The sequence below is a fragment of the Zophobas morio genome, unplaced genomic scaffold (genome assembly GCF_036711695.1).
Source record: "Zophobas morio isolate AGI-343-1 ecotype UQ-CSIRO unplaced genomic scaffold, CSIRO_AGI_Zmor_V1 ptg000017l, whole genome shotgun sequence".
Taxonomy (NCBI): Eukaryota; Metazoa; Arthropoda; class Insecta; order Coleoptera; family Tenebrionidae; genus Zophobas; species Zophobas morio.
In genome coordinates this window covers 15,241,502-15,258,222 of record NW_026972122.1, presented here as the reverse complement: position 1 = coordinate 15,258,222, position 16,721 = coordinate 15,241,502, and the positions used below count along the sequence as shown (strand labels likewise).

Genomic DNA, 16,721 nt, shown 5'->3' with positions numbered 1-16,721 from the left:
TACACGTGTTAGAGTCAAGAAAAAATATATAGAGATGTCCAGCGGCTTTATATCTTGAAAAAGGATAGAGAAATAAACAATTTTATGAACGCCATTGTTTTTAGCCTGAAGGGAAAGTTTAATTTAGCATACTGCAAATTGGCATATATACAGGGTGTTTCACGAGTAATGTCGAGTCTTACAGAATTGGAAATGCAATACACAATACATTTTCAGAGGCATCACAGACGCATCATTGATGTTGACAACAAAAAAAATACGTATAAAACATAGTCAGTCTTTGCACAAAAACTATCTTATTAGCAGTGCAACATGTTTTGCTGGTTGCATTTAAAGTTTGTAAGGCTCGGCATTACTCATGAAACACCTTGTATGTGTACATATTCAGGTACACATAGGTATATTATGGCGTCGGTGTCTCGACCCAAACCTTTGTTTTATTAAATGTTTTATTAAATTGCAACGAATATATAGTACTTTTCAGTGATTACGATTACAATGATATAGTATTTATAGTGACATAGATGTTTATTACATTTTCAGTCCATAAAAAATATAAAATTCATGAATACAAAAAAAAACTAAAGTTGAATGAAATAAAGTGCTACCAGTTTATTTTACAAACAATTATACAAAAGATCTGTTTCTAAAATATTGATTTAAGCATATATTCGAAATGTCGCCCTTCACACTGAACACAAAACTTCTTATTATAGTTCGTGACTTGTCGCTTTTAATACAGTATCAGGTTTTAAAGAGGCACAAACATTCCCAATTCAATTTTTTTAAACCCCTAAATCACGCAAGGGTCGCAAATAGGCCAAATCTTTTAAGTATCACCACAAAAATAAATTTAAATCGAGCTGCAAGCTGCCCAATGTTTTTCAGAATTAAAAAGTTCAACTATTTTCCACAAGCAGCAAAGAAATGCTTAACTTTAGTCTTAGGTTTTTGACGTTAAAATTTAACAATAGTAGTACCTACCTAGAATTGTGTTTGCACGTCATTACTTTATATGACAATTGGATATATCTTTTCATACAGATATTTATATTACATATATATTTACATTTAAAATTACATTTTTACATTCAAGGGTGAGGTTTCAGATAAGATCCTTAAATTTGTTGTTACAAAATTTATCAAACGAGTAAAATGCTTTCTGTGGTATATTTTAATTGTATTTAGAAAGTCAACACATAAGTGTATTGTATTCACATCTATCAAAATCCGTTTAAAAATATGCTTTCCAAATTAAAAAAATATAGATTCCTGTTGCTAAGCCGACGCTATATATGTGTTATATTTGAAATCCACTAAATTGAACTTTCCCTGTCAAGCTAAAAACAATGGATTTTCAAAATTTCAATATTTCTATCCGTTTTCAAGATATGAGACCGCGAAGTTTTATCCGGGATACTTGTAAGTTTGTTAACTTGATGACGGTTATTGTAATTATGGTCCTGACAGCCTTCACCAGTGCACTGGTGTGAATTTGAGACCACCCGTCCACTGGAGGAATAATGAATTTTACGGTACGTTTCAGTTTTTTAATAAACGAGGTACTATATTGCACACTGAAAAAATGTAATGTAATTTCAAATCGAGAAAAATTTAATTCGAAAGCCGTGACTTTTTCTAGCATGTTGTAAATTAAATGTGGTTGAAGTTCTTCATTGTTAAAAAGATTCTTCATTTAACATAAATGTAAGCCGTACATATCTGACCTTAAAACATTCGTTTGTAACCAAATCTTTGGTGGCTTTACAGTAGAGAATATTCTTTAAACAAAATGAATAATTGGGTTCTGGAGCATCTACTTACCTCTCGGACTTTGATCCTTTTGTCCATAGACTCAGCATAGTCCTCTAGAATGCGTTCTTGTAGCTTTTGCATATAATCCCTGTCCGTCAAACAGACTAAATTGGAACCCATTAGTTTTTCCAAGCGCGATGTGACATGAGGATGGCTGAATCTGTAAAAGAATAAATAAACTTTGAAAAAGTTGAATTCGCATTACCATTTAACAACATTCTGCAAGCACAGAAGCTAATCCTCGTTTGCTTGCAAATTTTCTCATGGATTAATGGATTAAATGAATAAATTTCGATCAGTCCGGAAGGGGGTTGTTAATCTGATCATTAAAGTTTTTACTCAAAACTGTATGCTGAATATTGTTTAATTAAGATGTCAATCAAAATATTGAACTTTGAGTAGGATACGGATAAATTAATTCTATGCCAAGTGTTAGTAATTGTTTTTGCAAAAAGCACAATTGCTTGTGTCAGTAAATTTCCTGATAATTATAAATTGTCATAGAAATTATGAATTCAAAACTGTGAGCTTGGCAGTTCTATTTTTGCTTTTACAAAGACTAATTTTACACAATGACTGGGTGAAAGGATTTCGATGCAGGAATTAAAATAAGGTGTTAATTTATTATAAAGTAAAAGTGTTAGATAAGTTGATTTTTATGGAGGTTACAAGTTACAATTAAAATAATACCCAATCATAACGTGCTAAATAATTGTAAGAAAAAGAACAGAATGTTGCTGACATCTCCGAGTACAAGAAATAAAATAAGTATCCTGTTTATTTTATCAAATGTAAAGTAGTTGAGTTAATATAGTAAAGCGGTATGTTTAAGAAATCGTGCAAGAAAATTCACGAAATGCTTTAAATTTAAAAACCATATTTTTCCCTCAAGTATCTAAAATGACTTTTAAAATTAACTCTAATGGAGCACGTATATCTAATCATGTAATTTATGAAGTTGGGTCGCAATAAATGATGGCGCATCAAAATGTGTTTTATACGACAAAATAATCGGAAAACATAATAACTGCTCTCTTTATATCCTTTCCTAAAACTTCCTTAAGTTAATGTTCGCTCCGTCAACAAGATTGTTTGACTTACTTTGACACTACGTTTATCCCGGTGGAATTACCGAGAAGCTAATAACAAGATCTACGTCAGAAATGATGCTGTCGGATAATCAACATTTTCTCGATTTATGTTCATTACCGGAAATAACTATCTAAATCTGTTTATAGGTCTGACATTTTTATGTCACCGCTAGTCAATAAATTCGACATTCTGTACTAAGTTTACTCCACTTTCCTCATTAAAAAAGTATCTGTAAAGTTTTTGTGCACTAGTTTTCAACATTTACAATAATATTATGTAAATGTATTCAGAAATCAATGACTTTAACAGAAACCTTCGAATAAACGACTTCCCCTCGACAATACATGATTAATACTATTGATGTTTTGGGTCACATCCGACATATATTGGAATTTATAAAAAGAATGGCGCGCTGCATACAAGATTGATTTTCTGTAGAACATGTACGGGGTATTACAACTGTGGTATGCTTATGTGCATCCCCAGATTTCTTAAGATGAATTTAGTGGTTTTAAAATTATAACATGTTAATAAATATACTTCCTAATTATTAGGTGTCTCACATTGTATTTTGCAGGACAATATTTCATAGAAACATTGACAATTCACATGGTGTAAAAGCTAAGACTAATTACATAGCGAATAGCTGAGAATGGATTGATTGAGGAATTGCATTTCGCAACAACCTAAAACTTTAGGCTTCCGTAGTTGCAACTTATATTATAATTTAAATAGGAGTGTTAATTAACAATTATTAAAATGTAATTATTCATGTTTTCAAACTTAACAAATTCTAGATATCAAACACGTTGTTGTCGTTTATTAAAGTAACTTGGAGTAAATAAACACATACCTATAACAGTTTTTGTACTCATGCGACTACTGTTAAATAATATGCTATGCATACCTACACAAAATGGAGTGTATAAGTTTTTAATTTTTTTAATAACCATAAGAATACCTGTTTTAATAAAAGTGTAAATCAACAAGCTCGTTAGTATAAATATGACGGAAGATCTAAGACATTAAAAAAATCGTCTGTAAACTTATTTTCCAAAGTTACCGTATAATTCTTAATTTTTAAACAGTTGCCACAAAATGAAATTTACTGTAAATAAGTGTAAAACTTTGAAATATCAAAGACATGTTTTAGGTTAAATATTTGCATGCTTTTTATCCTAGAATATGAATGATATTAGACAGATAATCTTCAAAACTACAGCACCGTCTAATCATCCCTACCAACAATGTGATGACGTCACCTAAAATTTTTGCGTAGTTAATTTTATTTAAATTTTATAAAATAACATACTCCTACACTTTTGGTTTATGAATCCGTCTTGATTTTTTCCCTAGACATCAAGATCTTTGCAAAAAAAAATCAATGCATAACAATATTTTACAGTTTGATTTTGAAACTACAAAAATGAATGCAGTCAAAGATAGAACTTCTCTCGCCCCTGAACATATCAAATTTTTCGAAAAATTATAAAATTTGATTTTTTTTTTATGATAACCCATATAAGTTAAAATGAATATAAGTGTGTAGTGTTAAAGTAAACGTACAGAAGCATTTTAGCAAAGACACGTATATCAATTTGGTTGGGTGCAGTATAATACTAGTAATAATAATACTGTATTCTCAAAATTTCGGAAAAATAGGGTAAGCTGTTCTTGAATGATGCATAAAATAAACTGTTTTATTCATTAATTATTTTCAGTCATCTTGTATAAACAATTCTAAAAATATAAACGCAGTGGTAAATCACAAGTATAGACTATAATATATATAATAATATTTTGCAAATTGTCGACAAGATTTATACGGCAACATTTTGAGAGGAAGTCATTAATTGGGAAGTAGGACAAACGCATAAATTTTGATCAAGGCATTGAGTTAGACAGTTTCAAAATTAAATTGTAAAATATTTTATACAATTTTGAGTTTTTTTCCAAAAATTTGGACGTCCAAGGTAAAATTTAGGACGAATTCATAAACCATAAGTTAGGAGTAATAAAATTTGGATAACTGTTGGGTAATGCCATATGTCACAAGTATGATAAAATGCAGAAATCGGTCTGGTAGTTTCAGAAAGTATCTGTCTAATGAAAATCGACACAGATGACAAACGGACGTACAGACGACACACAGAAAGATAGAAACAGGAGAGCTATTTTTTGATATTTTAGGGATCATGAAACATCGAGAAAACGTGAAAGTAGCAATTCGCCGGGTGGACTCTATTACAATACTTTCTTAGCTCACGCCCGAGAAGTAAAAATCGTTAAATAAATCTTTTGAAGATACTGACATACTTGCCCTGATTAAAAGACAAGAAAATTTTACGGAATTAGTTTTACCAGCGTTAGCTAGAGTGTGGGGTACATTTAATAAAATATGTTAGAATTATTGTAAGGTACATAACCAAATATTACCACCTTAAGGTTTAAAATTTATTGGCAAATTAAGTTTGAGAACCTAAAAGCTAAAATTTTGTTAATAGATTCATTAGTAAGTGTCCTTTCTTTAAGTAAAAATGAAATTGATAAAAGTAATTTCAACAGTTATGATTTTTGGACATTTTTTTATAAATTTATGTAAGTGGCAACAGTTGGAACATACTTATAGGTGTTCCAAATCTTCCCGTATGCTAATTTGCTAGATCAAATAACATTAAAAGTTTTTTTATTTAGTTATTTAAACAATTTTTACCTATTATTGAATGATAAAATAGCAATAATAATAACAATAATAAAGACATTTTTAATTGTCCTCTGCCTTGAGTAATTTGTTAATTTCTGGTATATTTTTTATACATTATATTTTAATTTAAAATAGTTCAATTCATTATTTTTTTCATTATTCCTATTATTATGTTGAATTTAGGTAATTTTTTTAGTCCTGGCAGTATTAGGAACATGGCAATATATGGCTAAGGTACCTTATTAGTCCGAGTGAGTGTACTGAAGGAAGTGGATATTTTTCGATCAGAAATATTTGCTGTTAATCAGTTTAGCAAATAATTCCCAACTTCGCAGGATGGGATGTAATTATTTATTTTGTGATCTGCTCAAAATGTTCTTCGTGATTTCGTGAAAATTGCCTGTAAAATATTAATAAAATCACGACAGTGTTATGAATGGCCGATTGTTTCCGGAAGAATATAAAATAGCTTTAATATTACACGGACTTTTGAATTTTAAAAAAGGCGAAGTTTAGTTAATATCAGAAATAAAAATTGTCGTTAAATCTGAGGTTAAAAATAAAATGTTTCTAAAACACACAGTAAGCTGTCGTTTAACTGATGCAAATCCCGAATAATCGACGATTTTCAGTCGTCAAGAGTCATTTCCCCCCACGGATGAATTTTTAAATCTTCGAGGAGATTACTTCTCAAGCGTGCATCACATTTGAATTGATTTGCGGCCCATTGTTCGTAGGTAGCATGTAGCAATGTGCAATAAAACGTAAATAATCGCTGCAAATTTTATTCGTGGCGTGTTAATGCTTCCAAATTCCAACTACGTTAAACTTTGGGTTAGTGTTTGCGAAAGCGTGTTCAAAAGATGTAAAACAACTCGTCGGCGTCTTAATTACAGTTGTGCGAATTAGTGGAAGTGATGAGTCGATTCTGTGAACGTGTTTGTGCAGAATGAAATATGTTGGTTTATTTAGGTACCTGTAGCAGATTATAAAGGCTGCTAGTGAGGGCGTCGCGACGCCCAAACCTACGCTCGAGACTCGGCTGATAGCTACTTCCTAAAGCGCACAACTTGGCTTCCTCAAGACACCCATCTCACACGCGCCGCGCCGAAAGCGAGACGCATTGCAGTTAAAAAAACTGTGCGCGACAAGAGCTAAATTACGCCGTGAATAATACGTTAATAATCCCAAAGGTGTCCTTTAAATAACTTCCTTTAATTATTATTGTTATATAATACGCAGGTAACGGTCGTAAAAGAGGCGGCCGTTAAGACGATACGCTTATGAAATTTAAAGCTGCCAAAGTCCTTAAAGAAGGAATAGGTCGTAATATGATGCGTAAAAACTGAATTGCTTAAAAATTTTTTATCAGATTAATAGTGTTTGTGTTTACATGATCATAATGATTTAGGCTCGGAATGTATGCATCAACATATCGAAGAAATATGCGCATAATATGCATACATTTTTAGTCAAAATATGCACCACTTTATTAAAAATATGCAACTAAATATGCAAAACAGGCATATGCAAATACTTAATATGAATGTGTCTAATAAAATAAAATGACATTTTTTTTTATTTATTGTTGTTGAAGTACAGGTCTAGTAACGTTTATTTGCAATATAAGAATTCAAATTACAACTATAAACTAAGCATGTAAAAAAATGCTGTTTATAGTTAAATTTTTCAAGTGGAACTGGTTCCGGAAGGAAAAAGTTTGTTAAACCTTGATGAATAAACTTTGTAATAGTATTATTATTTGTTTTTTCCAAATCTTTTGTGCTAATCAAATATGAAGTGCCAAATTTTTCACTGGTCCAAGTTTCAATCAACAAATTTGCGACATAACGTCCACATGAATCGGTTGTTTCATGGACATGAAAATGTCATCGTCTGGGTGTTGGAAAAAGATTTTGCGACTTCACATTAGTAGAATTCTTCAGCTTATTTTCGTGAAGGCTTGTCTCAGTGTGCTGAGTTATCGAAAACTTCTTTTCACAGGCGACCTGAACAATAAAATTAATTCTATGGATGCTTTACTTCTCGCATTTAATTGAAAGCAATAAGATATGAATAAATTAAAGCAATTGTTTGAAATTGCAACTAATAAAAAAATTAAATGTGACAAACTCAATAATATAGCAATGATACAAATTTGTATACTTTTTGCGAATTTTTATCTAACACTAGTTCAGAATAATTTTTTATCCAGCCGTGGAGCCGTGTAGAAACTTTTGACATTTTGAACTCAAATTTCACTTGTCGGTACCAAAATAACCTAAATAAATAATGAAATGGGTAAGTGACAAAATGAATAATTGCTAGAAGGATGCTACCTGAAGAGTTAAATAACCGAGAATTAAGATAATTTTAAGCTGGATGCGGCCTGTTTAATATACCAATAAACGGAATGTCTCCAGTTCGGATTTGGATGCCTTAATTACTCGTTTTTCGAGGTAAAGATCCTACCGAAATGTCTTGGTATTTACTGAATAAAGGTACAATTTGAAAATTTTACTAAAATATGCATGAATATGCACTTAATCGGTAAATACACAGTAAGGTTGAAAAATATGCAAAATATGCATTTTTTTGAAGACCTTTTTTTAGAATAGTTATTTGTGTACCTAGGCCAAAAAGTGTTTCATTTTCGGCCCAGTTTCGATTAATGGCCGAGGCGATAGCTGAGGCCAGAAATAAGGCGAGGCCGAAATCACACTTTTTGGTCGTGGGCACACAAGATTTTTTAGGTGACTTCATTATAAACTATACAAATTTTATTTTTAGTTTTAATTTATTGATATAACTACATATTTTTTATAAGAAGTTATAAGGTAACTGAACTCAATATGGCCTAGTACTCAATATGGCTTATTGGCTTTTTCTCATACGTTTCAAACAAAATGTGGTAGATCGCCACTTTGATACATTCTGGAACGTTTTTATACTACTTAGGAGCAATCAGTAAAGTAATACACCGTTTCGTTTACTTACTGTGGAATTATTTGTGATGGTGATTTGATGAGTCAGTATGCGTTCTATTTGATGCCGCTAAGTTTTCTCTGGATAGTTTTAATCTCAATTAAGTTATCAATTTCATATTTCTACAATTGTGTAGCTCCTTTTTTCGCTTTTAAATGATCTGCATTAGTTGTACTTTCTTAACAGATTTTCAGTTGGAATTATTGATAACATGTTCGCTTGTCATGTGGAATCAATATGGCCTAGGCGCACTGTTGGCCTGTTGGGTACATACTGAAGTTCTCGTTTGATTTTTTTTTTGTGAAGAAGCTGATTTAAATTACTATGAACAAAAAGTAAGCTCACGGAACAAGCACAGACGTTTTTGCGAGATGTACCAAGAAAATATTGTAAAAGATTTGAAAATATGTTCCGAATGTAAGAGATACGTCTGGATCTCACTAGAAATGATAAAGATATTTTTATTTCTCCTTATTGTGAAAATTAACAATCTGTTTGTGAATAAACTTTTTTTCCGTGCTTATTTTTGTTTTTTTTTTCAATTTTTTAAAAACATGCCATTTTGGGTATCTATGTACTCAATTTGGCCTAAAGACACACTTTAATTAAACCGGGTACTGTCGAGCTCTACAATTTTGAAAATGTCTGAAATTTGAAAATTATGTACAAAAATGTAACCTCTTTCAGTTCCCACCATTACTTTTCCATTTCAAATTCTTACAAAAATTAAAAAAAATTCTCAAAGCTTAGGTAGGCCATATAGGGTACAGTGACCTTAATTGAACATAAGCAATGAATTAATGGTTAGTAAACATCTAACGAGGTACATATCTATTTTAAAACAGCAGGAACGAACGTCTGGAGGCGTGTTGAGCAGTAGGTAATATCGGTATCTTTTGTAATATGCAAAACTATGGATAGATGCTGCCACCATAGATCGGCCAAAAATGTTTGCGGCCAGAAAAGACTTACTTTTAGGCTGCTTTTGAGGTCTAAAAATTCCACTTTTAGTTTAAGTCGCCTAAAAAAGAAGTTATATGGTCAGAAAACATATTTTTTCTGAATATGCCGCATTTTAAGAATATGCATTTTGCATACAATCCGAGCCTTAACGATACCTAATTATATTATTCATCATATCTAAAGTTTGAAGGATTATCATTCCTGTAATAAATGTTTTGGTGGAAATTCGGCAAATATTACTCCTATAATTTTAAGTAAGCCAAGTGACCAAATTAGTTGTAAAACTAATTTAATGTATTAAATATACAAATATTTCATACTGGTTAAACAGACTTGAGTATTTCTGTAATGTGGATGGATTAGAGATGTACCGACTAGTGTCGGCCGACTAGTCGGCTATGTCAAAACCGGTTAAAATTGGTTTAATCGACCGAAGATTGGTGTCAAAGTGTAGATAATCTTCCGCTAGTTATGATTCTGAAATCGCTGTCACGATATCTGGTCCAATAAACACGCAAAGCGAATTCAAAATTTCCAAAAAATTTCCAAAAAAGTGGTTAAAATTGCTTAAGTAATGTATAAACTGCCCTAAATTGTGTTATTCTTTATTTTTGTACTGAGTTACTACAAAAAATTAAATGTTAAAATTATCCAAACAAATTTAACACATTTTTGGGAAAACAAAGAAACTTTAGTTATTTCTTTTATTAAAATAAAACAAGTTTTTAAGGTAGTCGGCGAAATAGAAAAAAAAACACACTGTCCGTTGCATTTATAAACCGGTTTTGACAAAGCCGACTAGTCGGCCAACACTAGTCGGTACATCTCTAGGATGGATATAACACTCACCTAGATGAAATGATATAATATCTATTGAAATTGTCATTAGTTTTCATACTTAAATAAATCCATTGAAACTATCATGCAATGTTTGGTTTTATGCCAATTCTAGTAAAACAAACGTTGAAGAACTTGAATGGATCCATTTATAACGGGTGTGCAATTGAAAAATCACTCAGAGTAGGCGTTGGAATATCATTTGACACAAACGGGATGTCTGTTCTTATAACATATACCATATAACAGGTTATGTTTCTGTCAAGTGGATCTTTTAAAAACAGACTTGCCGTTTGTGATAAATGAAATTCCAACTCTTTCTTTAAGTGATTTTTCAGTTAAACACCCGTTATTACGTAGCTTGTTCAGCGATTGTAAATTACGCAGATTGGTAGTATTGAATTTGTGTAGCCTGATGTGGTGGTGGCATTGTGAATATGTGTTAAACGAACCAGATCTGGTCCTGTTAATTTACATTTGTATGTTTGATAGCCCATCCTCGGATAAATAAAACAAATCAACTAAAAAAATTGTCTCTTGGCCAGGAGGTTTATGGTATCTATGTAATCTCCGTTCTACTTTGAGTTGGTGGCTTAGAAACTCTGCATTGCAATTCTTATAAAAACTTATATGGGATGGCCGTGTTGTTAGTTGTTATCACAACCGTACTGATTGCTGAAGAAGTTGACAGATGAATCTTAAACAGTTTATTATAAAGCTTTTGTCATTGCCCATCTATTTGTGTTAAAATTCTATTTTTTATATAGTGCATCTTTTTTAAAAGTGGCCATAGCGATTCCCATGTTAAATTTTATACTCTGTGTTAACTTATGTTTGAAGTAAAGATTCAAAGTTGAAATTTTTAATGGATGTAATTTGGGTAATATCTCAAAAACTATCTATGCAAAATTTTTGTCTTAGTAGTATAAGAGTAATATAACCAAACATTACTGATTATAATAATGTACATTTATTGTATTTAGTATTAGTGTTTTTTGAAGTACATATTTTAAAACATGATGTGATAAAAAGTGCAGACAAATGAAATTTTAAAAATGTGAATATTGAAGACAAGGTTTGTTGCGATCTAAAAAGGTCGTGAATGTTTTATACATGTTTTAATGTCGGTTTACAGTTCAGTTGTCGTAAAGGTTGCCCGGCAGCATTATCTTATTATACGTATTGGTTTTGCTTTACCTTTATAAATATTTCGACTTGCCTTGCTGTCAATTTAACAAAAAAAAATAATATAATTTTTGCACAGTCCACACAAAACACTCAAAAAAACGCATCAGATTTTATGCATTTTGTTTCTATAAATTTAGGTAATTTTTCCTCAAAACGATAAAGAATCACCTTATTGTTCTCTTTAAAAGGTTTTAATTTTACAAGACGCAGATTATTATCCACACGATATTATTTTCTAATGTAAACGCGTTGTTTTCGGAATGTGATGCTTCACTACATCCTACGGTGTAGATTAATTAAACACATGTTTTACGTTTCTAATTTACTGGTTCAATTCAACTCGTTACTGGTTTTAATCGACTGGTAATTGCTGCAGAAATTAAATAAAACTTATCTAATGGGAATCTAAAATTTACAAGGACGCCTTTGTTTATGACGTCGTAGACTAAAATATTAAAAACTCGTAAAGTTATTATTTTAATAACATTTTGTATGTGTGATTGCGTTATATTAAAGCTACAAAGAAGACTGTAACTAAACATGTCTATTCACAAGATTAGAAAGCATCTTTCAAAATGTTTGTTCCGAAATCTGGTGATAAATTCAACATTAAAAATTATCACCGTTTTGCATTATTATGTAAGTTTGGAAAATTATTTGAGTCTAGTTTAGACAAACGTTGTCCACTACTACTATACTGTTAAAAATTTACGGCAACTAATTTTACTTTTACATATTTTGTATCTTAAGTGGCAGGAGGACGTGTTTTACATTGATTTAACCACGAAATTCGATAAAAGCTGTTAAAAAAACAACTGTTAAAAAAATTAGAAAAAATTGGTGTACGCAGTAATTAGGTCTTTAGCTCTCTACTAACGAATAGACGGCACTATGTTGGATACAATGGATATAGAACATTAGAACTATTCATAACTGTGTAAGCAGTTACGTTTTTGACAACTTATAAAATCATTACTGAAAGTATTTGGTTAGAATCTAGAACTATAACACGGTCAGCTGGACAGTACCCCCCATGATTGAGGTTGGTGTTCGCGTCCATTTGGTGTGGAATTATTAATGCAGTTTAAATCCTATCCTCACTCTAATATAAAGAATAATTATCAGAATATATGCAAAATTTTCTCCTGAAGTGAGTATCAATATTTTTCTCAAATGGTATAAAAAGAGTATATCCTGAGTGACAAAAGTAAAAAAACACCATGAAGGAATGATAATTTTGCAATGAAATTGTATATTTAGGCTAAGCATTGTTAAAATAAGAATTGATTAGAATTTGAATCGTATCGGTGCAGCAGTTTTAAGAAAAAAAAAATTTTTGTACGTTGAAGAATGGCTCATTTGATCTTTTCCGGCACATTATTGTGTGACGTGTTTGTCACAAGGCCTAGAGTGAGACACCGTCTAAATTTTGCGACTCGGAGAGAAGTGAGAGAGGTCGAATAGAGGGTTTTCGGGAAGAGGAATGATCGTTTCTCTAAATTGTAGCCCGATTAAACAGAACCTTATCATCTGTGGCAAATTGTTATCAAGTTTGGGTTCAGGATGGAACAGCACAACAACGCGTTGTCTAATGGCCGGTTTCTGGAACGATATTTAACCGACCAGTTAGTTTAACTCTCCGATAAATTAGTAAATGGGTTGCTAGAAACAAATTGTCAGTTTTAACTGAGCCAAAATGCACAGTTAAACTAACGCGGCATGGAGGTCCGTTAAATTTTATCTGACGCATGCGCAGTCACTAATTGTCAAATTGTTGAATGCAAATGGTCGCTGTTTCGTGTTTTGTTTTGATTTTTGATTTCGATTTTGGAGTGTTGGTGTTGTTCTGCAAGGATTACTTCAGCAATTTCAACAAATTAACTACAATTTAGTGAAAACAAAATCAGTTCTTTTCAGAACTTCACGTCTGCGGGGTCAGAGAGAATGGAACTTGCTCGGGTATTCGAGAGTTCAAGTTCTTCCTCTGATGAGGAATTGGGTGACCTTTTAGTGGTTGTGGATAGGGTGAAAGTATTCAGAGATAGACGTAACCCTTTCACACTGTGCATTGTAACTTTGGGCAATTTCCTGCCATGCCAAATTTTTTTTGGCCACGGTTATAGCATCTGACTCCTTGTTTTCTATGACACTTTCAAAATCGGCCGTAACTAGTTCAAAAAGCATATTTTTCTCTCTTTCGGTGAAATTTTTACCTCTAATGCGTTTATCACCCATTTTGATATTTGAATATGTCAAAAATTACCGACATTTATAGTAGCGCCATCTATGCGATTTTAAAAAAATCCTTAGTTCAGGATACAACCGCCAGTTAGTTATCCGACCTACAAACTAACTGGAGAATGTTTTCAGAAACCGAACTGAATTTTAACTGTCCGATAAATTTAACGGACAGTTAGTTAACAGACCAGTTAAATATGGTTCGAGAAACCGGCCATTAAGGCGGTTAACTGTGAGGGGTCATTTTTTGACTACATGTTCGATGGTAGACAAATGGTATGCAGAAAAAGGAAGACTGGTAACAACGAAGACCATCAACAGCCATATAAAGTCTTTCGGACTTATGTCGTACCGGCTACAGGGCTGTAATGATGAGTGGCATCAGGTCGTCTTTACTGACGAATCCAGATTTTATTTGGGCATGAACGACGGTTGGACAACGGTAAGGGAAAGGCGTAGCAAACGGTGACATCCTAGTCCAGTCAAATTAGCGATCAACCTCGGAATGAGAGATAATAAGCTGAATTTTCGTATATACCTTCATTTTAGCGTTCTAAAAGTTGTCTCAAAAGTCTCATAAAATCTCGTGTCTGCGTCGTAAGTTATTCAAGGTCAAAGGTGAAGAAAAACAGTTTTTTGTGATTATCTCGGTTTCTATTGCTCCAATGATGTTAACATCTATTATCATAATTGTAGAGCACAAAATTTGGGACAAATTTTATTTGAAACATTTTTTTATGCGCTCAATCGTTTTTGAGATAGAGGGCAGTGAGCGCGCAGCGCTCATCCATACGTACTGTATTGCAATCAACCGTGAATATCTGTGAATACTACCTTTAATTTTGAATAATTTGTATTATTTATCAGTTAATACATTGCATTTAATAACATTTTACATATTTTCAATACAATGATACTTACCTACTTTGTGGAATTAAAAACTCTTTAAATGAAATACTTATTGTATGTATATCTTAATTTAGTGAAAGTAGATTTTAAGTAGAAAAATAATTAAGTACTTTATCTTTCAAATGTGTAAGTTTTTATATATTAGATAATATATTATACTTGTTATATTATTATATATCTAAAAGTTATATTATTTTTTTCAAAGTAAAAATTTAAGGAAGTAAAACGAGTTAATGTATTTTAATTTTATCTTTGTTCAGTACCTGTACATTTCTTACGATTGAAATTGAATTGCAGTGAAAATCTAGAAATCTTTAATAATTTAAAGAACAAAAGTATTAATTTTCTTCTTCTTCACCGTCATCTTCTGGATGTTCGGGAATTTCTGTTTCATCGTTATCATCTTCGGTGCCCTAAATCGTTGTTTCCAGACCTTCCAGTTATAATCATGATAGAAAAATAAGTATTTAAAACCTTACGCATTTTAAAGATATAAATAAATTGAGATATACAATAAATATTTCATTAAAAGCGTTTTTAATTACACAAGGTAGGTAAGTATTATTCAATGAATATGTTGAAAATATGTAAAATGTTTAAATACAATGTATTAATTGATAAATAATACAAATTTTTCAAAATTCAAGGTAGCGTTCATAGATATTCACGGTTGATTGCATTACAGTACGTATGGATGAGCGCTGCGCGCTCACTGCTCTCTATCTCAAAAACGATTGAGCGCATGAAAAAATGTTTCAAATAAAATTTGTCCCAAATTTTGTGCTCTACAATTATGATAATGAATGTTAACATCACTGGAGCAATAGAAACCGAGATAATCGCAAAAAACTGTTTTTCTTCATCTTTGACCTTGAATAACTTACGACGCAGACACGAGATTTTATGAGACTTTTGACACAACTTTTAAAACGCCAAAATTAAGGTATATACAAAAATTCAGCTTATTATCTCTCATTCCGAGATTGATCCCTTTTTTATCCTAAAATGACTGGACTATCCACAGTTTTTCGGGGTGGCGTTGTGCAATGATCTGTAAGGATGGGTGGGCATTGTATACGGCAGTGGATGACGCTGATCTTCGTTAATTACAGTAACTATAGATCCGCAGCAATACATCGTGGAGAATGTAAAGGTCCTTCTTCTTCCATATCTTGACATGCTGCAAAATGCTGTTTTTCAATAAGACAATGCTCAACCACGCATCACAAGGGTCACTTTAGAATATTTTGAAGAAGTTGTAGTCAATAGTCTCCCTTGCCCTCCAAATTCTTTTGACATATATACCTATAAAGATCTGTGTGATGGAAACCTCACGTTTTTGTTATAACTTCCGGTAGACCCGGAAATAAGGTAAATTTAATTTTTTTTATGGAACACTAGGTTTATTTTTTCATAAATGGAAAGATTGATTTTTTTAAAAAATAAAAAGCAACCAATATTCTAAAATCAATACTTAAAAAGTTATTTAATAAAATAGAGGAAAAATTCATATTTATTGATAACAATTTAGTAGCTTGAAAAATTGACAATCATGTAATTTATTCCCATAAGTGATATTTTTAAAATGATACAAATTTGCTCAAAGAACCATATGCTTATGAGTATATAAAAAAGTTACAGGGGTTGTATCAGATAAAAGAAACACGTGATGTATTATTATAGTAAACATATTTCAACACTGAGATCAAATCATCCGATAAAGTTCGGCAAGTATGGAATTGCAGAATTTATATCGAGATACAGTCTAAGACACTGTGAAAAGATAATTGAAGCTGATTGAAAGGCAATATGAGAAATTATACATTTACCGACATTCCTCTTATTATTATTTCCTTGATGATATTGGATACAGATTCCGAAAACGATTCTGAAAGACGACTTGTTTTAAATAAATAATGTGTTAGATGGTTTGGTTGTTTTCTATTTTTACATATGTTATGGATTATTTCATTTACAATAGATAACATTT

General features: G+C 31.6%; 1 protein-coding gene across 2 annotated transcripts in view; it reads right to left on the bottom strand.

Annotated features, from left to right (window-relative positions):
- The window catches only part of LOC135130697 (uncharacterized), a 97,445-nt gene that overhangs the window by 30,192 nt on the left and 50,532 nt on the right, over nt 1-16,721 (bottom strand). For both annotated transcript variants that reach the window (XM_064058136.1, XM_064058135.1), the window contains exon 2: nt 1,825-1,975. In XM_064058136.1, the coding sequence (XP_063914206.1) occupies nt 1,825-1,975 (151 nt within the window). The remainder of the gene's footprint in view (nt 1-1,824; nt 1,976-16,721) is intronic.